General features: G+C 48.3%; 1 protein-coding gene across 1 annotated transcript; it reads left to right on the top strand.

Moving 5' to 3' along the window:
- Positions 1-10,245: 10,245 nt before the first annotated feature.
- Positions 10,246-15,011, top strand: ZNF774 (zinc finger protein 774). Its single transcript, XM_028502442.2, is given in 6 exon segments — positions 10,246-10,411; positions 11,910-12,007; positions 12,855-13,536; positions 13,538-13,637; positions 13,639-14,030; positions 14,032-15,011. Coding segments are annotated over 6 exon segments (1,416 nt in total). The 5' UTR covers positions 10,246-10,304; the 3' UTR covers positions 14,069-15,011.
- The last annotated feature ends 7,950 nt before the right edge of the window (positions 15,012-22,961 follow it).

The following is a 22,961-nucleotide window of genomic DNA, read 5'->3' on the forward strand; positions in this document are numbered from 1 at the left end:
ATAAAGACTCAAGATAGCAGTTCCCCCTCCACAACAAAAGGAAGAAAGGGAGAGAAGGAAAAACTTTATTTAAAGAACAAAATACAAATACTGGTGGGAAAACCGAAGTTCCCAATGTGTATTCACGGTGACTAGAAGAAGCACAGGGATAACAACTCTTCCTTAGGAACCGGGGTAAACCGTTCCTAGTAAGCCACTAATTCTCTGTGCAACCCGGGGCAAGACACTCCCCCTCTGAGCTCAGTTTCCCCCGGTGTAAAATGAGGGGCTGCGCGGGGTGTCGTCCAATGTGCTTCCATCCAAACCCTGCGCCTCCGGTTCGATGTGCAAGGAACTCGTTGCTGGGAGAACAGCCTGGGTGCGTCCGCTGAGCGAACCGGCGCGTCTACCCGGACCCGGGCCACGGACAGCGCCCCCGACGCCCCTCCCCCAGCGGGCTGCCAGCAGCGGCTCCAGGCCCGTTATCCCTACGCCTCGCGCGACTCCCAGGGGCCACGAGGCTCCAGCACTGTGTCTCCAGGCTCACCTCTCCGGAGGCCAGATACTGTTCCGGCGGCGGCTTCGCATGCAAAAGCGCCCCGGCCAGGGACCGGCCCCTCCGGAGTCAAGACTGCTCCAGCCCGAGGGGCAACGAGAACAATGGACGGTAGAGGCCCGCCCCCAACCGTTCTCATTGGCTACCGAGAACGGCCCCTGGAGCTTTGCTTTTCTATTGGCGAATACAACTCCCAGCCCGCGGCGGGAAAGAGGCTGGACCGAAGGCATTGTGGGAGTTGTAGTCCATCCACTCAGACCACCCGGGTTGCGGGACTGAGAGTGGAGTTTGGGGTTGATGGCCCGGGCAGCATCCGAGGGCCAGAGCAGAAAAGCTGCGGGCTGGCCATCAGGACCCCAGTGTCGGCCAGAGCTGTGACCTGGAACAGGCCAGTCATTACACTTCTTTAAGGCTGGTATATATTTGTCTATAAAAAGTGAAAGTCAGACAGAGGGACTTGAAGTTCTTTTTCAGCTATTGTTAGGCCCCTTGACGACCAAAAGCAGTCCCGGAGGAGGAAAGGCATTTGCATAGCAAAAGCCCTCTGTTACCCGAGCCCAGCACCCCGCTGCCAACGTGCAGGTGCACCTGGCCTTTGCACACACCTTTGGTTTTGCAGGTAGTATCCGTGTGTCTGAAGGAAAGACCTGTCTTGCCCCTCCTGCCAGGAACTGCCATTCTTTCATCTGTCCCCATCGGCAGCTCCCCAGGCAGGGACACCGTCCTCGGCACAGCTTTCGTTTCTCCCCGTCGTCAAGCTCAGCGCTGAAAGGCAAGTTGGAAAGCTGGCCTCTGCCGTGGCGTTCCCATGCCTGGCTTTCTTGAAGAAAAGGCTCCCCCGATGCTGTGTGACAAGTAAGTAACTGCGTGGAAATCCAAGGGGGGAAAGATAAGAAAGAATCGAGAGAAAGACACTCTTAAAAGATGGAGGGTAAGCCCTGGCTGGCGTAGGTCAGTGGATTGAGCTCGGGCTTCGAATCAAAGTGTCGCAGGTTCGATTCTCAGTCAGGGCACATACCTGGGTGGCAGGCCATGGCCCCCCAGCAACCACACATTGATGTTTCTTTCTCTCTCTCTTTCTCCCTCCCTTCCCTCTCTAAAAGTAAATAAATAAAATCTTAAAAAAAAAGATGGAGGGTAGAACAATCCTGTTTGTACAGAGCAGTCACTGGAGGCACACACAAATGACTATATTTGTTGTTTTTCATTTTCATTTCAGTTTCACTTCATGCAAATTTAATTTTCATTTCATGGATGTTTGAGAAATATTTTATGTTTATTGGTGATTTAAATTTTTTTCTATGCACTGACTGTTCATATCTTCTTCCCATTTTTTTATATTGAATTTACCCGTGAGAGCTTTTTGTATGCTAAGAAAATGGTTCCTTTGTTTGTCACAGAAGTTGCTACAATTTTTCTCAGTGTTTTGTTTGCTTTTTGTTTTTTTTTTAACATAGACCTTGGACATTTTTATGATGTCAATTTTGTCAATCTTGTCTTTTTATAGCTTCCGAGATTTGCGTTATTCTTAGAAAGTTCTCTGCACCACTCCAGACATTATTTGAATTTCACTTATTTTTCACTAATTATAACCCCTTTAACTAATCCAAGTTTAAAGACTCCAAGTGCGGTTCGGTGGTTGTTCGTCCCTGGTAGTGTCTTAATTGATTAGCCCAAAGTGACCACGTGCAAACAGCGCCACCTCCAGGCTAGCCTGAGAAGTCTACACTGGCCACCTGAATGCAGAATCCCCGCCATCCATCCCCTCTCCAGAAGTCAGTATGCCAGGAGAACAGCATATCCAAAATGTTCGAGCATAATTCTGGGGGATGATCATGTACTAACAAAGATTTGTTTCTCCACATTCCCATCCTCAATAGGGATGTAAATTTACACAAAACCAAAAGGATATTTGGTTGGGGTGGGGGGATGCACTGAAACCTTCCAGCAGCCTAAGAGAGCATTTACCTCTGCTTCTATCTATCCCAAGCCAACCCTGGACCCCGAGAAACTGGCGCTATCTCGTTACAGGAAAATCCTGGGGTGTCAGCCATCTCTGCCTTGTGCCTGGTTTTCTAGGAAGTTGGTCCTGGCTAGTGTCAACAGTCCCAGGTTTAGACAGATAGTAAGTCACACTTAAAACCAGTTCCTGCCATAACCTGGTCCCTGAGCCAGCGCCCTAAGACCAGCCTAGGACAACAACCAAGCCTAGAAGCACAGCGCCATTTGCTCTTGTGATTGATTCTTTTCTCCAAACCAGAGTGGCGACAGAGGCTCTGTTCTACCAGTGAGCAGTCGCGGTTAAAAGCTCCAGAGAACTACTCTGGCTAACTTAAGCAAAAGGGACTTCCTTCAAGAATATCAGGGAACTCACAGAGTAAGTGGGAGCTGAAGGATCAGGCCGGAGAAGTCGGGAACCAAGAAACAGAGTAAGGCCCCAAGAACCACGGCACAAATCTCTGAGCAGGAACAGCCCAGCCTGCCCAAGAGTGAACCTGGGACTGCTCCGGCCTTGCCTGCTTGCCTGCCTTCCTCTCTGGGCTCCAAAGCAGGGATGGAGCCTGCGGTGGCCCAAGCCGAAATCATATGCCCACCCCATGCAAAAAGAAGCTAAAGCAGAACTGTCTTTTTTAAAATATATTTTTTTACTCTTCAAGGCCAGTATCTTTTTCTTTTTTTTCTTTTTTTTAATGAATGGTTTGTGCTTATTTAGTGTGACAGAGGGAGGCCCTTCGGACCTTGCGTTGCTCCTCAGAGACGCTAGCTTTTCTCTTTCCCAGAGGTCCTGTGCCAGCCTGGGCTTCTCGAGCCCCTCCGTGCCAAGAAGAAGGAGGAGAGTGGATTTGCAGCCTCTGGCCAGTTCCCACGCTCTGCCCTGAACTGCTCTATGCGAGGATGTTTCTGGGAAGACCAAGGCTGCTCTGGGCTGGACAGAATCCCGCGGGAGGTGGCCCCAGTGTGAGGCGGTGCCTGCCCAGACCCAGCAGCTCCAGGGGCACAGGGGTGGCTGGAGACACCGCGTGTTTTAGAGGGGATCCAGCGCTAGAAATGTCCGTGTCCGCCAAGCTATCACAAATACAAAGAGATTATAAAGCTAGGAAGGGGAAAAAGAGAAGGAAGACATTTAAATGCATGCACACACGTGCTCACACACAATCTCTAGGCTGCTTAGTTCATAGGAAGGAAATTATCACTGGATTCATTAGTTGACCATTGGAAAGAGGACATAAAAATCTTGTAACCTTCAGTAAAAGTTTGCAATACGGTTCACATGCAAAAGAGGCTTCAAGACGAGTTCCATAACCAACTTGTCAAACCAGGGCTCTCCTCCTAAGCTGCTCCTTTACACACTGAAGCCCCTCACAATGAGATTTCTGGAGACCCAAGGCGGGGGAGGTCGAGACAGTCCTCTGGGGGTAGTTTGGTGCCATGGACTTTCCCCTGATGGGCTTTCACTACTGTGTGTTTGACATCTGTCTTCCTCTCCCTCTCTCTCTCTCTCTCCCCTGCCCCCTCTCTTTCTCAGGAGCAACTTGATTTTTTTTTTAAATTATAAAACCAATGCACTGAGAATTCAGAAAGAAAAATAAAGACAAATTTGAACACACAAAATTGAAAATTTCTGCATGCCAGAATAGGCCATAAGTGAGGAGAAAGAGAGAGAGAGAGAGAGAGAGAGAGAGAGAAAGAAAGAAAGAAAGAAGAAGGAAGGAAGGAAGGAAGGAAGGAAGGAAGGAAGGAAGGAAGGAAGGAAGGAAGAAAGAAAGAAAGAAAGAAAGAAAGAAAGAAAGAAAGAAAGAAAGAAAATATTTGTAATACATGTTACCAACCAGGGGCCAATTTCTAATTTACTGTGGGTTTATCCCAGTGAGCATAGGAAAAGACCAAGAACTCAATAGAAAAATGGCTGAAGGATGAGACTAAGTAGGTCACACAGACAGAGAGAAAGAGGGAGAGAAGCTCAACCACAGTAATAATTTTTAAAATGCAAGTCAAAGCAAATATAGAGAATGTTTGGAACATCTATCTTTGGAATCCTATTAGCTTTTTAAAAAATGAGATTGATTTCTATGTGCTAATAGAGAAAAATCTCCAGATGGGTGAACCAAAACAACATCATATAACAATACAATGTACAACAGTGTATCATACATTTTGTGAAAAAATGTTAAGAGAAGAAAAATTTAATATATATGGTAAGAGACACCTAATAGATCTTTCTTATTGCAAACACAAGACAGTGTGAATAGACATTAGCTATATAAGGAGGGACTGAAAAACAGGATGGGGACTTTTTTACTTTTAATTTTATAGTTTCCTAAAGCTTTGGATGTTTTCCCATGTGTGTGCATTTATTTTTTAAAAATATAATAACAATGGAGTTGAAGAATTTTGATATTTCACCTGAAAACATTTAAAAAAAGATTTTATTTATATTTAGAGAGAGGGGAAGGGAGGGAGAAAGATAGGGAGAGAAACATCCATGTGTGATTGCATGTTGTGAGCCCCCTACCTACTGGGGACCTGGCCTGCAACCCAGGCATGTGCCATGACTGGGAATTGAACCTTCGACCCTTTGGTTCGCACGCTGGCACTCAGTCCACTGAGCCACACCAGCCAGGGCCATCTGAAAACGTTTGGTATCAGGAAAAAAGCACTGATGAGGGTATGAGGCCACAGGAACTCCCAGCCATTGCTGGTGGGAATGCAAAATACTCCGGGCTCTTTTACAAGACAGTTTGGTGGTTTCCTAAAAATGTAGACATACTCTAGCATATGATCCAGCAGTCATGCTCCTTGGTGTGTACCCAGTGGAACTGAAAACCCATGTCCACATAAAAATCTGCACACAAACGAAAAAGCAAGGTAATGATATACACATACGCTTATTGTCAGAATTATGGAAAATACAGGAACCTTTAAAAAGATAATTATGTATAACTTCAGTACCCAAATATAATCTCTGCTGCTGATGGGGTGGGTTTCCTTCCACTCTTTTTTCTACGCACATGAGTGTAGCCAATATGAATTGTACCACCACATCAGGAGGCCTTTAAAGTTTTTTCCAAAATAAAGGAAACTAAAATTAGCTCTAGTCTGTAACTACTGAATTAGCTAATAGCCTTTTTGGAGCTCTCGGTTCTCCTGGACTGCCCAGGACCCTGAAGTTTCTGTACCGCACAAAGCTGCCCTGTGGACGCTCACACCTGGGGGGGAAAAGTCCAAAGCGTTCCGCTTAAGCCCTGGACTGTGGCTCTTTCTGCAATTACTCCGAGCCACCACAAGATGTCACTCTCTGCACGCGCAAATCGATCTGACGCTGTAGGCCAGTCTAGACCTTGAGACCTTGGCCTGTGAAGTGCCTTGCAGGAAAAATTCCACTCCCACAGCATCAGCTAATGCAGAATCCTTTGACAGTTCCCAAGCACTCCTTCTTAGTATCTTAAAGAGAGGAAGAGACATAGGGAGAGGGATGGAGGAGGAGGAGGAGGAGAGAGAGACATCAATCTGTTCTCCCACTCGTTGATGCCTTCACTGGTTGATTCTTGTTTGTTCCCTGACTGGGGATCCAGCCACTACGTTGGCATATTGGGGATGACGCTCCAACCAGCTGAGCCACCTGGCCAATACCTAAAACATTACCTTTAAGCGTTAATAGCTTATGGTCTGGATTCTTTTAGTAAACAACTCCTTCTTTCCTTCCTTCCTTCCTTCCTTCCTCCCTTCCTTCCTCTTTCTCACCTTCCTTCCTCCTCCTCCCCCTTCCTTCTCCTAGCAATAGCCTAATAAACCCTTTCCTTTAAAAAGAAAGAGAAGCGCCCTGACTGGTGTAGCTCAGTGGACTGAGCGTGGACTGTGAACCACAGAATCACCAGTTCGATCCCCAGTCAGGGCACATGCCTGCATTGCAGCCCAAGTCCCCAGGATGGGGCACCCGAGAGGCAACCACACATGGATGTTTCTCTCCCTCTCTTTCTCCTTCTCTTCCCCTCTGTCTAAAAATGAATAAATAACATCTTTAAAAAAAAAAAGAAAGAAAAGCTAGAATTACTTCTTGTGCCTAGAAAACATAAATATATTTACTTACATTTCCAAATTTCCAATAAAACAAGGTATAGTCCACACACTGCAGTCTTTCTGGGGTTTGTTTGCTTGTTTGTTTGTCCACTTGTTTTGCCACCTTAGCGTCTTCTCAAGGCTTTAAAACTTAAGGAGCCAGTGAGCTGTTGGGGAGTTCCTGGTGGTCAAACAGTTTTCATTCATTTCTAGGAATAAGTTCTCGGTCGACCTAAAACATTTGTAAAATGAAGCGATTTCCCTAGCGACGTGAAAGTTCCCACGCATCTGTAAGGATATTGGGCAGGCCTCCAGGAAGAGCAGGAGAAGGGGAAGCACCTCCTCTAGGCCCGGCAGCCCAGGGCACAGAGGCCCAAACGTTTGTGTCCCTCCGGAGTCTTTCCAGTCTCCTCGACCCTCCCCAGGCCAGTCAGGTGGCAGAGCCAGGACAACGGGGAGCACAGAGAAAGGCGGATGGAGCTGAGCTGGGAACTGTGCCGGCAGGACAGGCCCCTTTGGCTGGGCAGTGTGGGGACCACTTCGGCCAGCCCGAGCGTTGCAGAAGTGGGGGACAGGGAAGCCCCTGCTTGGGGAACGACTGGCTGGATAGATCAGAGAGTCGAAGAAGAGGAACTTTGAGGCACCCTCTAGGACACGGTTCCTAGAACTCTGACTCCTTGCCTGCCTCCTCTGGCTACAAACAGGTGTATTAACAAATGGAAAGGGGATAGCCTGAGAATTGCGATACTAATGACCAGAAGTAGAACATCTTTCTTCCACTAACGGTTTCTGCTTGGGGTTTCTTATACTCAGTCTGACTTGGCTTTGAACTCGGCGGAGGCAGACACAGTTCACGTTCCGGCCGCAGGGGGGTGGGGCGGGGAAGCAGCGGGAGGAGGATGCGTGCAAGGTCCGAGCTGCGAGCTGCTTGCGCGCGCTGGAAGGGGCTGGGTGCCAGAGCGGGAGACCCCGCCTTTTGGTACCCGGCTGCTCCGCGGTTGTCGGGTGAGGCTGGGAGGTTCGCATCTGTAGATTCATCTCGGGAAGTACAGTCTTTGATTCCCCTCTCAGCTCCGGAGTGGCGGTTCCCACAATCGGGTAGCTGGGAAATTGGGTTTAGCATTTGTCACCTATTGCAACTGGGCGTCCGGGGACACTGAATCCTTCGAGGGCTTGCTCTCAAGACTACGTTTCCCAGAAGGCCGTGCGGTGATTGAAAGCTCGATTAGCCTATGGATGGGGAAGATTTCTCGTCTCGGAAGCTGAGAGCCAATGGCAAGGGGACGTGGGCGGTGTTTTGCGGTGGCTGGCCCTGGAGCTCAGAGTCCCACCTGTGCGGACGCAGTCCTGCCACGAATCCCGCTAGATTTCGGGTACGGAGGGACCGGCTCCCGTGATGGGCCGGGAGCGGCTCGGCGGTGGAGGACTCTCCCTCCTGCTCCGTCCCCTCGTGGGCCCCGGGGCGGTGAGTGGGTGCGGGGAGGGAGACAGCGGGGGCGCTGCTGAGAGCGGGAGGGGGCTCGCCTGCAGCCCCGACGCTCGCCCTGCGGAGCCCGCGGGTCTGCTGAGGAGGGGGCGGAGGTAGCAGCGGGTTTCTGGGCCGTCCTCGGCACAGCGATCCTCGTCTCCTTTCCCTTGCTCCTCGGTGGTGGTCCCCGGGGTCGCAGTTGAGCTCTGTGACCCTCTGACCGCCGCACCCCGCTGAGGGCCTGCAGCGCGGCGAGGGGGGCGAACGGGTGGCGGCCGACCGGGGCGCTCCTGTTCCTATGAACAAACCCAGGGACACCCCGGTGCCTCTCGCAAGGGCACTGAGGCGCCGCGCCGAGCGCTCTGGGGCCTTAGCGGTCTCCGGCCCAGGGGGCGCTGCAGACGGCGTGGGAGGCGGGGTGTCTGCGACCGCCGCTGGGAACTCCGTCCGCTCACTCCCGCGGTCTCCTGCCCGTGGGCCGTGCCGCCGGGGGGCGGGGGGGGGGGTGATGGATGGAGAAATCAAATTCGTGCTCGAAGCTCAGCCCAGTGTTGACGTCTTAGTGATAGTGTGTTCGTGGAGGTTTTAAGCCGGGGAGATAGATGACAGGTATTGCCACGGGTTTAGTGGCTGTACGTGCATACACGTTTCCCTGAGAAGTGCCCGTGTGTGTGTGTGTGTGTGTGTGTGTGTGCATTCTCGAGGTTCTAGGTGCTTACACTGGGGAAGACAACGGTGTGAAAGAGTCACACGTCCTCGCCCCCATACGGTCCACCCCGCGCTGCTGCAACGGGGAAAACTCTTTGTAGCTGGACTCAGTGGCTGGCTTGTGCTTGTTCCTGCTGGAAACTCTCTAAAGGGGGAGGGGCCTAGCTTCTATTTCTGGGCGGCTCCTGCTGCCTTCCAGTGTAGGAGTTAATGAATAAATTACCGGTCCATCCGGTAATCTGGTCCTCCCCTCCCACCAAAAAAAATGGTGCTGGATACTGCTGCCAATTCTATTACATTGGTTTTAGTGGGATTGATTGTCTTCAGCCCTAGGGTTTGTTTTGTGCTTATCCCCACTTGAATTTCTTTCTTTTTCTTTTTGTATTTTTATTAGTTTCAGATGTACAGCACAGTGATTAGATAATCATATATTATCCCCATTGAAGTTTACTTAATTTTACAGCTTATCCACCTTTTAACTGTTATTTTTAAAATCCATGTCTTTTTTTAAATGACATTACTACAGTCTTTCTTTTTTTATATCTTATTTTTTAAAGATTTTATTTATTTATTTTTAGAGAGGGAAGGGAGGGAGATAGGAGAGAGAGAGAGAGAAGCATCAATGATAGAGAGAGAGAGAAAAACATCAATGTGCGGTTGCTGGGGGGTTATGGCCCGCACCCCAGGAATGTACCCTGGCTGGGAATCGAACCTGGGACACTTTGGTTCCCAGCCCGAGCTCAATCCACTGAGCTATGCCAGCCAGGGCAAAATCCATGTCTTTTTACATCTCATGTTTTCACACCATTAAACCATTGAAGTAGGGCCCTGGCCAGGTAACTCAGTTGGTTAGAGCATCCTCCCGATAAGGTTCCATCCCGTCAGGGCACAGACAAGAAGCAACCAAAGAATACATAAATAGGTGGAACAACAAAACGATGTTTCTCTCTCTCTCTAAATCAATAAATTTAAAAATAATAATTTAAAAAACACCTCGAAATAGAATGATACCCAGGGCATTTGTCTTTGGGGTTTTGCTTGATCTGTCCCTTGAGTTTGACACCGTATCTCCAAGCCTGGAAAAGCCAACTCTTCTCATAACTGATATGAGTATGATTAGGTCCGCACTTGCTCGTTGCTGAGGAAAAAATGTGGTTGGAAAGAATCTAAAGCCTTCCAGAAATCACGTTATACCTGGACACCCTCTGCTTTGTTTCCCACGGGCAATTTGTCCCTCAGAAAGTCCGCGTGTCCAAAGACAGGGTCCCGTTCGTGCGTTTGAGAGGCGTGAGCCTCTCTAGTAACAGGAAAGTTGCCCGAGGGAAAGGTTCTGTAAAAAGCGAATAAAGAAAAGCAAACCTTCTGTGGTAGACAGAGTTTCCCTGAGAGCTACTGGAGTTGGGGGCGGGGGGGGGGGGCTTTGTCTGAGCCCACGGGTATCCTCTATCCTGGGCGGGTGTCTTCTGGTTTGTAGACTGTGGGACGGGCATCCAGAGAGCTACTGATACATCCTGAGGTCGCCAGTTTCAGCACCTGATGACCCCTAGCGATGGGGCTGGCGACCTCGGGAAGAGTGGGCGGTGCTTAGAGAACCCTCTTCAGGGGGACTGCCTGGTGCAGTTGGAAGAAGGGGCTCCAGAAGGGTAAGGATGCCGCGCTCCTTTAGACTTAAAACATGTGTTCTAAGAAGGCCCAGGTCCCAGCGGTCTCTGGGGATGCTGGTGCCTCAGAGCTCTGGATCCCTGTGAGAGTGAATAACCGTTACCGCCCTGGCAGGGAAAGGAGGACTTTCTTTTTTATGGCACTTTATGGTTTGCAGATGTCTTTGGTCTTTATTGTCTTGTTAATAGCTCACCCTACCCTTTGATGTATGTATTATCTGTTACACAACTTTTTTTTTTCACTTTCTTAGAATTCCCAGAATTAGAAATGCTAGGTCAAAAAATAGGTACATTTCTAGGGTATTTGATATTTTTGCCAAATGCCTTGTAAAAAGATTAAATCCATTTATTTATTCCCACAAGCATTATATGAAAGTGTCCATTTATACCAGCATGGTGGATACTATAAGTCTGGGTTAATTAATAATGATAGCTAACATTATTTACTAATAATGACAGCTAACTTACCACTTAATTCTCATAACTGTGTGAGATAGGTCTTATCATTATCCCCATTTTATAGATAAAGACACAGACACAGAGAGTTTAAGTAAACTTCCTGAGGTCACACAGCTCGTGAGAGGCAGGGTTAGGATTCCAACGCAGGCAGTGTGAGTCTTGAGTTTGTACTCATCTCTATGCTCTATTGCCTACATGTGTCATTGTTCAAATTTTAATTTTTTTGGTTAATAGTAAGATTGAAGGTTTTCCATATATTTATAGGCTACTGTTGTGTGTGTGTGAATTGCCTATTCATGCCCTATGCCCATTTTCCCCCCGACACTAGTCTTTTTTCTCATAGCTCAGCGATTTTCAACCTTTTCCATCTCAAAGCACACATACACTAACTACTAGAATTCTGCAGCCCACCACAAAGTATATTTTTTGATGATCTGACAAAATATAGGTATAATTTTAATTCATTCACAGCAAACAGCTATTGTTGTGTTGGCCGTTGTCATTTTTTCACTTGACACTCTAAGGGAAAAGAGGTCAGTAGGTCAGGGCCCCTGACGAAATAGTCAGGCATTGCGTGTTATAAAAATTCTTGCGGCGCACTGGCTGAAAGTCACTGTCATAGCTGCCTCTGTTGCTTCCCTTCTGGGAAAAGTTTAAAGTCCAATGTTATAATTAACTTCCTTAGGGTCATGAAGACTTTGTTTCTGATAAAGTTCTCTCTCCCCGTGGGTTTAGCCTTGTGCCTCCAGAGATGAGTTATTGCACTTACTCTAGAGTTTTCATGACAACTCAGGTGTTTTGTTCTTTTTTTTAAATAAGAGGGGAAAGGCTTTTTCTCAGCCTCTTGGGGAGATCCCCCTGTTTTATCGCTTCATCATGGCTGCCCTTTTAATGAGACCAAACGCACGTAAGAGTTTCTCTGGGTGTTCTCTTCTGTCCAGGGAAGGACGGGGGCTTACATTTTGGCCGGACCTTGTGTGAGTGGCTCAGACTCACATCCCGTGTTCATCTTCCTCCGTAGGGTTTCTAGACCCAGTGTCATTTCCCAGCTGGACCAGAGAGAAGAGCCCTGGGTGCAAACTTTTGAGACAAAGACGATCCTGAGGGAAAGCCACCCAGGTGAGCCGTGAGTGTCGCCCAGCGGGAGAAGGATCGGGGATACTGCTCTGCACTTTCGCTCTTCCTGTCGGAAGTTCACATTTGGGTTCTTGGGCAGTCAGTCACTGGCCGACTGAAGTCTCTTTTTAAGTAAGCATTTGACTTCTGTTTTGATGATAACATCTCTGAAAGGAGTTGCCCAGTTTTGACAATATGTGGTCTACTCTTGAGGGATGTGAAGTTCACGTCGTGGTTTCTGTAAGCTTAATGAACTTCAACAAACGTTTTAAAAAAAGATTTTATTTGTTCTGGCTGGCATAGCTCAGTGGATTGAGCACAGGCTGCGAACCAAAGTGTTGCAGGTTCGATTCCCAGTCAGGGTACATGCCTGGATTGCAGGCCATGACTCCCAGCAACCCCACATTGATGTTTCTCTCTCTCTCTCTCTGTTTCTCCCTCCCTTCCCTCTCTAAAAATAAATAATTAAAATCTTTAAAAATGTTGTGATTTAAAAAAAAATGTTATTTGTTTATTTTTAGAGAAAGAGGAAGGGAGGGAGAAAGAAAGAGAGAGAAACATTAATGTGTGGTTGCCTCTCATGCGCCCCCTACTGGGGACCTCTCATGCAACCCAGGCATGTGCCCTGAATGGGAATCGAACCAGCGATCCTTTTAGTTTGCAGGGCGGCACTCAACCCTCTGAGCTACACTAGCCGGGGCAACGTCAATAAACTATTCTCAAAGCAAAAACCAAAGTAGTCAAATTAAGTATAGCCTGTTGCAAAAACACTAGTTTTAATCTTTCTTGCTATTTTCTGATGTTTGTCCCTAATAACGTTATTCTCTGTCAACTTCTGTTCATTTTTCAGACTTTGAGAATCAGGTAGAAAAACTCCATCAGGACATTTCCGAAACAGCAGGACAATGTGGAGCATCCTCAGAAAGGGCCAATAAAAATGTCACTTGTACTCCCGGCCCGGGAGGAACCTGGGAGAGGGGACTTGAATCAGGACAGCCTGACCTCCATCCAGGACAGGGCCGCGGGGAGCCCTCCTCACAGGACGGGGACCTAACCCAGCTCCTGGGTGGACATGTAGGGAGGAAGCCCGTGTGTGCAGAGTGTGGGGAAAGCTTTAACCAGAGTTCCTATCTTGTAAGGCACCTAAGAACCCATAGCGGGGAGAGGCCTTATGAGTGCGCCGAGTGTGGGAAAGGCTTCAAACAGAGCTCAGACCTCGCCACCCACCGTAGAACCCACACAGGAGAGAGGCCCTACCCGTGCGGTGGCTGCGAGAGGAAGTTCAGTGACAGCTCCACGCTCAGCAGCAAACACCAGAGAACCCACAGCGGGGAGAGACCCTACGCGTGCCCGGAGTGTGGGAAGACTTTCGGGCCGAAGCCGCACCTGGTCATGCACCAAAGAACCGACACCGGAGAGAAGCCCTACACGTGCCTCAAGTGCCATAAAAGCTTCATTCGAAGCTCAAATCTCATCACCCACCCGAGGACGCACACGGGAGGGAAGCCTTACGGGTGCGATACCTGCGGGGAGCCAGAGCTCGGATGTGGCGAAGCACCGGCGGACGCACTCGGGGGAGCGGCCCTTCCGATGCCCGCGGTGCGCGAAGGCCTTCAGAGACGGCTCTCACTTCGCGGCTGGCTCACAGGAGCACTCACGCCGGACAAAGGCCTTTCCGTTGTCCCTCCTGCCACAGCGGTTTCAGCCAGAGCTCACACCTGGTCGCGCACGCGAGGACGCACACAGGTGACTGTGGGAAAGGCTTCGCTGACGGCGCTGCCCTCCTTAAGCACCAGGGGACCCACACGGGGGAGAGACCCCACCCGTGCGGCGAGTGTGGGAGGAGCTTCAGCCAGAGCTCCCACTTCGCGACCCACCAGCGCGCCCACGTGGGGGGCAGGCCCTATCGGTGCCCTGAGTGCGGCAAAACCTTCGGGCAGCATTCGCACGTCCTGACGCACCACAGGACGCACACGGGACAAAGGCCTTTTCGCTGCGGCAGATGCGACAAGCGCTTCCGCCAGAAAGCACCTTTTATGCCATCAAAACACTCATCTGACTTAGGAAATGGTCTCCAGTGGCTCTCCCGCTCCCTTCCACGTTTCCGTTGCTGCGGGCTTCAAGCCCCCCACGGAGAGGAAACCCGAACCCGGGCCTCGGCGGCTCCCGGAGGGCCCTGACCTGTTCAGTCTCTGTTTTTCCCCACGTTTTATGGTGAGGAGAAAGCTTTAGGGTCCGAAGAATGTTTTGAACACAAAAGGCAACTCTTCCGTGTTTCTGATGGACTCTTAGACAGGGAAATGGGAGTTTAATGATTGATGCCTGGTTACTGAAAGAGAAGCAAGATAAATGTGACCTAGAGATCTCGTGGAAGCCACCTCCCATGGTGCCTGGCACATAGTAGGTGCTCAGTAACCGACCGGTCACATTATCACTATGATGATCAACACCTGAGATCTTATAGAAAACCCGCAATACAGCGTCTATTCCTTAAAAGATACTCCATACAAAGTCGGTGGCTTATATCAGAGTTATTACTCACGAAGGAATTTATTAGCGCAGTCCTGCACTAATTAGTGCAGCCCGGGACTTGCAACGAATTAGGTTGGCGTTAGAAGATTTGGGGTGTGAGCCCACGGATTTCATAAAACAGAGCGTACTCTCCCGACCCAGTGCTCTGCAGGCATTACTCACCAGCTGTCTCATCGCCCTGACGGGGCAGGGTTCCCGCAGAGGACATCTGCAGGCTTGTGACTAAGACGCTGAGACAATTTCAGAAGCTTTTGCGCTTCGCTGTCTGAGGCGCTGCCCCTGGGGTTTGCTGCCTCGGGAGGCACAGGAACTATCCGGTGACCAGCCAGCAAGAGGGACCTGGGAGAGGACTGCAGTGAGGCTGCGGAAGCAACATTCCCGAGACTGTTAAATACTATCGCAGGGGTGTTTCCTGGCGTTTGTTCAGCTGTAGGGAAGGACTCCTGTTTTCCAGTTTGCTGGGTCATTGCCTTTTCGTTTTTTTGTGTGTTTTTTTTCTTTGAAATGTCAATGTGTGGTTGCTTCTCGCACACTCCATACTGGGGACCTGGCCTGCAACCCAGGCATGTGCCCCAACTAGGAATCGAACCAGTGACCTTTTGGTTTGCAGGCCTGTGCTCAATCCACTGAGCTACAGCAGCCAGGGCTGCCTTTTTGTTTTAAGTTAGTGCGACTCTCTGATCCTTTGAGGGTCATTCATTTGACCACTGGTACATTCCTGTATTTAACTGAAATGCGTTGAGGGAGGTCAGCGTGCTGAAAAGAACATGAACATCACTGAGGAGATGAGTCACTCGAGCCCTGGCCCCAACACTTAACTCGGCCAGACCTCTGCCTCCTCTCGTGGTCTAATACCCACGTGGGCACAAGCCTGCAATGCAGGCCCACGGGCACTTTCTTGTTAAACTGTGGACTTTGATATTGCAGTATTGTCGCTGAAGTCTTTGTTTTTTCCCGAGGAACTCTGGATAATATTTCTCCAGATGTCTTGTTGTCTCTCATGATGAGGGACTTGTTTTTTTCACCCGTTGGAAACCTAAGGCCTGAAAAGGCCCCACGACCCATTGCAGGTCACGTGTTTCACCACAGAGCCAGATTTTGGCCGCCGGTCCACTCGTCAACCTGGCACAGACCCGCGCTGGAATCTGTCGCGGTCTCTGGAACACTGCAAGACCGCAGGGCCCATCGTCCAGCCTTCAGACCACTGTGAGTTCGCAAAAGACCCAGGTAGGCAGCCTGTGCTCCCAGCAGCTTTCCAGGATCCCGGGCTGGGGTCCCTGATCCTCCAGCAGTAAGAGCCGACAGGTAAGGGCAGATGCAGGGGATGGGCTCTGGGCGTTGAACGCTCTGGAGAGAAAAGTGGATGCCTGAAGCCTTTAACACCGACTAAAGGATTACATCAGCCTTGGAATCTGGTTTGTTCTCTTCCATGTGGAAGGCCACCTGAGGGCTGTAACTCACAGGGCACAGAATTCGCTGATAGCCTGACCTCGCTCTTTGACAGGAAAATTAGATAGTTGACCAAGAAAAAAGAAATTTGGTTAATCCAGGGCAGGGGTTCTCAAAATGTGAGTGCTAAGAAACAGACCCTCCCCTTATATAAGTACCAATAAATGTCCAGAAAATTACAGCCCCAGGCTTCTGTGATCTGCCAACCTTGGACCACCTGTCTGAATGCAGGATGCCATGCTGTATTAATAATGCTCTTGTGTTATTACAAATAAAAAACAAATGGCTTTGCAGAGAACAAAAGAAATAAGGCTCTCATGAACACCTTTTCTTCTCCTCCCAGAAAACATATGTTCCCACAATTTTGATTATTTCTACAGGGTGTGAACATTTTTATAGCTCCTGTTACTTGCTGCTAAATCATTTTCTGAGCCAATCGTACTAATTTACAATGCTGCCAGCAGCAAAGGACCACAGGTTCTACCGCACCCTCAGTCTCAAGACCAAGTTTCGCTAATTTAAGAGGCGGGATTTTTAGAAGGGCTTTATGTTATACTTACTGATTTTCCAGCTTATACCCACTGGATGGAGAAGCACGCACGATAGTACTTTTCTACCCTCGAAGCCCTGACTGGGTATCAAACCCCTGGCCTTTCAGAGTGCAGGACGGCGCTCCCACCAACCAAGCCACACCAGCCAGGGCAAGAGCCAGGGTTGGTACATCTTGTTTTCGTTGCGTTTCTGTGATTTGCCAAGTTGAACATTTTTTTTGTATGTTCCCAGCTTCTTTCTTGACTTTCTACTGTTTGTCATTTGTGCATTTAGAGTGTAGAATCAGAATCGAGACGCTCTGTTGATAGGCTTCGAGAAGTTGCTCACTTTATTTCCTCCCGCTCCCTTCCCTTTCCCTCAATGCTTTGTTACTTTTTGCGTTCGTAAGTGATACATGTTCATTTTGGAGATATCAGAAAGTGCAGCAACAACAAAAAATCACCTATTATCCCACCTTGCAGAGTTAAATGCTACCGTCTATTGTCTGTCTTTTGACACATTTTTTAACAAAAATATAAATATGTCACCTAACTTTTCTGAACCTGTTTTCTTATCTACTAAAAACAAAACAAATATGCCCTGGCTGGTGTGGCTCAGTGGATTGAGTGCCAGCGTGAGAACCGAAGGGTCGCTGGTTTGATTCCCAGTCAGGGCACATGCCTGTGTTGCAGGCCAGGTCCCCAGTAGGGGGCGCTCGAGAAGTAACCACCCATTGATGTTCCTCTCCCTCTCTTTCTGCTTCCCTTCCCCTCTCTCTAAAAATAAATAAAAATATTAAAGAAAAATAAAAACAAGAATACGCGTCTCCCAAGTTGATAATTAAAAGAGCCAGTGTACGTGAAGGTGACTTATGGAGTGCAGGATGTTATACGGAGGCAAGTCGCTGCTCTTATGCCCTGAAATGACCTTTGCTGCGCCCCGCACAATGATGACAGCATTTCCCCCGACACAGCCCGCCCTCTGCAGGACAGTCTCTTCTCTCCCAAATGACTTCCGGCCTCAGTTTTTCCCACCGAACCGGTACCCACTCTACTTTTAAGAAGTTCCATATGTAGGATGTACAGAAGGTATAAACGGGGGTGCAAAGAACAGCCATGTATCGACCTCTCAGCTTAAGAAATAAAATTTTGTCAACTCCATTTTAATTAAAAAAAAAAAAAGTAAATTTTACCAGTGCACTTAGAGGTCCCTGTGAATTCTTCCTGAATTGCAGCCCCTTCCCAGCCCTTATTCCACCCTCCCGAATCTGGTGGTTTTCACCCACAGGCCTTCCCACTTATCTATGCTTTATCTCGCTATGTATTTATCAAGAGATAGTCACACAGATCCCTAAGCAATGTATAATATTGGTTTGCAAAAAGCTGTTTAAACCGTCTGTGAGTGAGTATCAAGGTAAGTATTGTACATTCCCCCCCGCTTCAATATTACGTTCGTGAGAGTTGCCCGCGTTGGCAGATGTACTTCATTCATTTCTTTGTTTTAATATTCTCCATATGATCACAGTGAAATCTATCTGTTTTCCTGATGATGGCCATTTAGACCATTTGTGGATTTTGCTGCCACAGGCATTTCTGCAAGGAACATTTTGATGTGTGTGTTTGCATACATGTGTAGGAGTTTCTCTGGGTATGTGCACCTGAGGTCACAGGTTAAGTACATCTTTTTAAAAATATATATTTATTTTTTAGAGAGAGGAAAAAGAAGAATGAAAGAGAGGGAGAGAAATATCAATATGTGGTTGCCTCTCACACACCCCCAACTGGGGGCCTGGCCTGCAACCCAGGCATGTGCCCTGACTGGGAATTGAACCAGTGACCCTTTGGTTCACAGGCCAGTGCTGAGTCCACTGAGCCACACCAGCCAGGGCAAGTGCATCTTTAACTACCTAGTGCCAAATTGTTCTCCCGAGTAGTTGGACTGATTTCCATTCTCACAGTAGGTATTCTGTTAATTATTCTTCCTTGTCAACTTTTTTTGTACTGTCAGACTTCAACATTTTTCCAATCTGAGGGGTATGGAATGATGTTGCATTTTTAATATGCATCTCTCTGATTGCCAGGGAAGTTGAACAGCTTTTTACAAGTTTGTTGGTTGTTCCTTTGACCTCTTCAGGGAATGCCGTGCTCATAAAGCCCTCATTCCCTAAGGCCCTTGGAAACCCTCCCTGTCCACGGAGCGTGTCCAGGTCTCCGCCGTCCGGCAGAGGGGATCTCCTGTGGATCCCTGTAACCTTTTGCACAGTGCATCCTGGATTACACTTTTTATTTCATCTTGTAAAGTCCCTTGTGCACTCTGCTAGAGGGCAGGGACTATATTTAATTCAACTTTATGACCTTGTTAGTACCCCGTGCAAAACAAACATTTCATAAATCTTTGTTGAGTCAAATTATAACTCTCCCCTGCTTTTAAAGACTGAAATAGTTTTCTCTCGTCTACAGAAGAGAACGGAACCTCTCTAGTGTCGAATTTAAGACCCTCACGTGGGCATCAACTTGCCTTTCCTGCTGCTTCTCCCAGCCTGACCCTGCCTTCTGCCCCAGATACCAGACTCTCGGTCCACAATGAGGGCCCAGTCTGCGAGCGTCTGGCTTTCCTCCCCGCAGCCGGGATGGCAGGTTGATCCCGCCTGTGGTAGCTGCCCATCAGATTCTTTGAGAGACATTCGAGGAATCCTGAAGCCAAAGGCTTGTTTTTATTACTAAGCGTGGCTTCTGCTCTGAATCTGTCATTTGTGGACTAAGCACAGGTTAGCCGCTGTTGCTAGGAGCCCGCTGTCGCTCTGCAGATGTGTAAACACGTGCCGTGAGGGAGCCCTGCCCGGGCAGGCTTGGCCCAGGACCCAGGCTTGTGAAGGCGCCTGCTCTTCTCTGGCCCCCCTGCCTCTCTTGTCTGTCTACTTTGATCTGGCTCACGGTTCCTAACTGTGTCTCTGGATGGGTCCCTGCATTTGTCCTTTGTCGTTAGCCTGGAGTCCGCATTAGCGTCTTGTGGCCTGCTCTAACCCCTGACCCGAAACCAATTCCCCATCCCGTTCTGGGCTGACTTCCTGTCTTCCTCCCACAGCGCTCAGGTCTCTGTTGTCAGTGGTCTTTACACCAAGACTCGGGTGCTCACACACGTTTGTTGAAGGTTTTTTTTTTTATGAATTGTAAATTTTTTTAAAAGATTTTATTTATTTTTTAGAGAGGGAATGGAGGAAGAAAGAGAGAGAGAGAGACAGAGAAACATCAATGTGCGGTTGCTGGGGGCTGTGGCCTGCAACCCAGGCATGTGCCCTGACTGGGAATCGAACCTGTGACACTTTGGTTCGCAGCCCGCGCTCAATCCACTGAGCTACGCCAGCCAGGGCTTGTTGAAGGGTTTTCAGAGGCACTGCGGCCCACGGAGGAAGGGAGTGCACACCTTCTTGGTGACAGGCTAACTAGAAACTGGGACGCGGTGTCGCACAGTGAGATGCCAGGGGTTTCGGAATCAGAAAAACCTAGGCCTGATTCCTAACTCCGCATCTTAGGACTTGAGCAAAACACCAAACCTCTCTGCGCCTGTCTCCCCATTTACAAAATGAGGATAATTCTATCTTCCTCGTACGGTTCCTGTGAGGATGAAATGAGACAATAGAGAGCATTTAGCACATTCTGGGACGTGGGAAGCGGTGGGCCCATGGCTGCAATCATAAACAGGTAGTTAAAAACTTTTGCTCCTTTTGGAAAAATGATGAGGTTGAAGAGGTGTCTAAAGTCAAACCCCCTGGCAGGAACTGTGCCCGTGCAGAAGATCCAGCATAACCGAATGCTTGAAGTACGAGACACAGTTGGTTTTCTTCACCTGAAGAAATAAAGGAGAGTTACACAGTGGTAGGTAACACTTAAAGTTCATTAAAGTTGAAAACCCGGTCTTAACAGAGACCCACTGGATGCATTTAGTCATGTGCTCCATGTCGTCCCCTTTGTCCTGTGTCTAGCCTGAGTTTACCCAAGGAACAGACAGAGATGAGATTAGCGACTTCACAGAGCAAACGGAGGACTCATGTTGTTATTGGCTACATCTGCCCGGAGGACTCACTGGATGTGTGGAGTCGGTCCTATCTGAGAGGAGCAGGGCGCCCAGCTAGTCACGGTTCTTTTTATGCAAACATGTTATCATCAGTGCATTTGACAACAGTTAACCTGTGAACCCTCTCACCCCGCCCCGCCATATACCCGAATGTCCTTGGACACATGTATTAGTTTTCTACTGCAGACGGGGTGAGCTTAACTTCACTCTTTGCTCTAGTCTTACGAGGGGAAGCTCCACGTGGCTACTGGGCTGGGCTCTTATCCTGAGGGTCTGGGGAAGACGCTGCTTCTGGGCTCCTTTAGGTCATTGACAGGATCAAGTTCCTTGCTGTTATAGATTGAGGTCCCTGTTTCTTTGCTGGCTGTAGTCCAGGGGTCACTCTCGGCTCCTCAAAGTCCTTGCCATGTGGCCCCCTCCATCTTCAAAATGGGCATTGGCCCATCGAATCTTTCTAGTGTTTTGGGGTCTCTTTTATACCTCTGATACCAGCTGAAGAAAACTCTCTGCTTTGAAAGATTTTACTTATTTTTAGAGATAAGAGTAAGGAAGGGAGAGAAGGAGGGAGAGAAACATTAATCAGATGCCTCTCGCACACCCTCAGCCAGGGACCTGGCCAACAACCCAGGCATGTGCCCCGACCTGACCAACAACCCAGGCATGTGCCCTGGCTGGGAATTGAACTATGGACCTTTCGGTTTGTGGGACAATGCCCAACCCGCTGAGCCACACCAGCCAGGGCAAAACCTCTCTGCTCTTAAAGGGCTTATGTGACTAACCAGATAATCTCTCTATCTTAAGGTCAACTGATTAGTAACCTTAATTACATTGTCAAGAACCCTTCAAAACAGTACCTAGAATTAGTGTTTGATCGAGTAACCAAGGATTGGGAATCTTGGGTAGCCATCCTAGTGTTATGCCTACCACAGCAAAGCTACAATCCCCTGACAAGTTATCCCTCAGTGTCCTTGACACTTGTTCTTGAATGTTGAGAAGCTACCTGGTATGCGGCTCCCTTCTTTCAGTACTGAGCAGAAGCCTCAGATTTCCCAGCTTCGTTCTCAAGATGCTGGTATCTGTTTTTTTCTCATTCAAGACAAGAGACCAAGTCAGCCAAAAGTGCTAGTGTTTGTCCCGGGGAATCCTTCCTTCTGGAAAATTTCTATGTAAAATATATAAAAAGCAAATCTTAAACATGCAACAGGAAGGACGTTACATTTGTTAACGTTTCACGCTGGGTTTATTTATCCACTTTTCTGTCTTTGGGGCATTAACGATCTGTCCGGGAGGATGGACAGGCAAAGAAGTGATTGTGATTCACTGAGATGAATGCTCTGATAGGGTCGTACAAGGTCACACGCTTTTTCTAATCAAAGACACCTTCGATTGTGGGGTGCACCCTCAAATTCCAACAGCCTTTTGGGACATTGAGAATACCTTATCAAGTGCATACGTTTTTTAAAACTTGATAGACAGTGGCAGACACTTATCGCTGGAATTACTAGTCTGTTCTCTAAATCGGTGTTGGAGACAAGGTTTTTGTGAAGCGTCTAACTCTGGACCCACGCAGCCATTCGTAAAATGTGAATCTGATCAATTCTATCTCGGGAGGTGTTTTGACCATGACTGAGAATTTAGTTCAGGTCACCCATCTGCAAGCAATGACAGCTGTGTTATTTTTCCACCAGCTGTTCTGTCTCCCTGGTATCTGGTGAGTTTCCTCTCATGCTGATTGTAAGACCTATCCCGATTTCAGAAGTATTACCATGTGAAAAAACTTGGGACTTATTTTTGAAGGCATTAGGGTTTTTAAAGTGCTCCTGGGAAACAAATGAGGCAGTGATTCATTCTGCCTGGGGAAGAAGGTGGCATTGGAGTCGGGTCTGGCAGGTCGAGCAGGAGTTTCCCAGGAAGTTAAGGGGTTAAAAGGCACCCCAGGCCCGGAATAACCTGTGCTGCAGAGCTTCCCTGAAGCCGCCCTGTTCACATCGCTCCACTCCCGAGAGTCTTCCACATTCTCGAGGTCTCGGATCAATTCTAGCTCCCTAAATGGCCAGTTAGCTCAGTATTGCCATTTAATTTTACTTATTCATCTTATATTTGCTAATATTTGCTAACTTTATACTTGCTGACAAATAGTATCTCAAGTAGCTCCTGGTAGAAAACTTGGTAAATACAGAGGAGCAAATAAACAAACAAACCCCACAGAAATCCACTCTAAGTCCACCGCCTTGGGAAACCACTGTGAATGTATTGGTGTATATACTTCAAGGTTTTTTCTTATGCACATCTGTATCCATACACTTTTAGAGCACCCAATGGTATCACAACATGTTTATTAGTTCATAGTTTATTATTTTCACTTGGCCAG

The sequence above is a fragment of the Phyllostomus discolor genome, chromosome 12 (assembly GCF_004126475.2).
Source record: "Phyllostomus discolor isolate MPI-MPIP mPhyDis1 chromosome 12, mPhyDis1.pri.v3, whole genome shotgun sequence".
NCBI lineage: Eukaryota > Metazoa > Chordata > Mammalia > Chiroptera > Phyllostomidae > Phyllostomus > Phyllostomus discolor.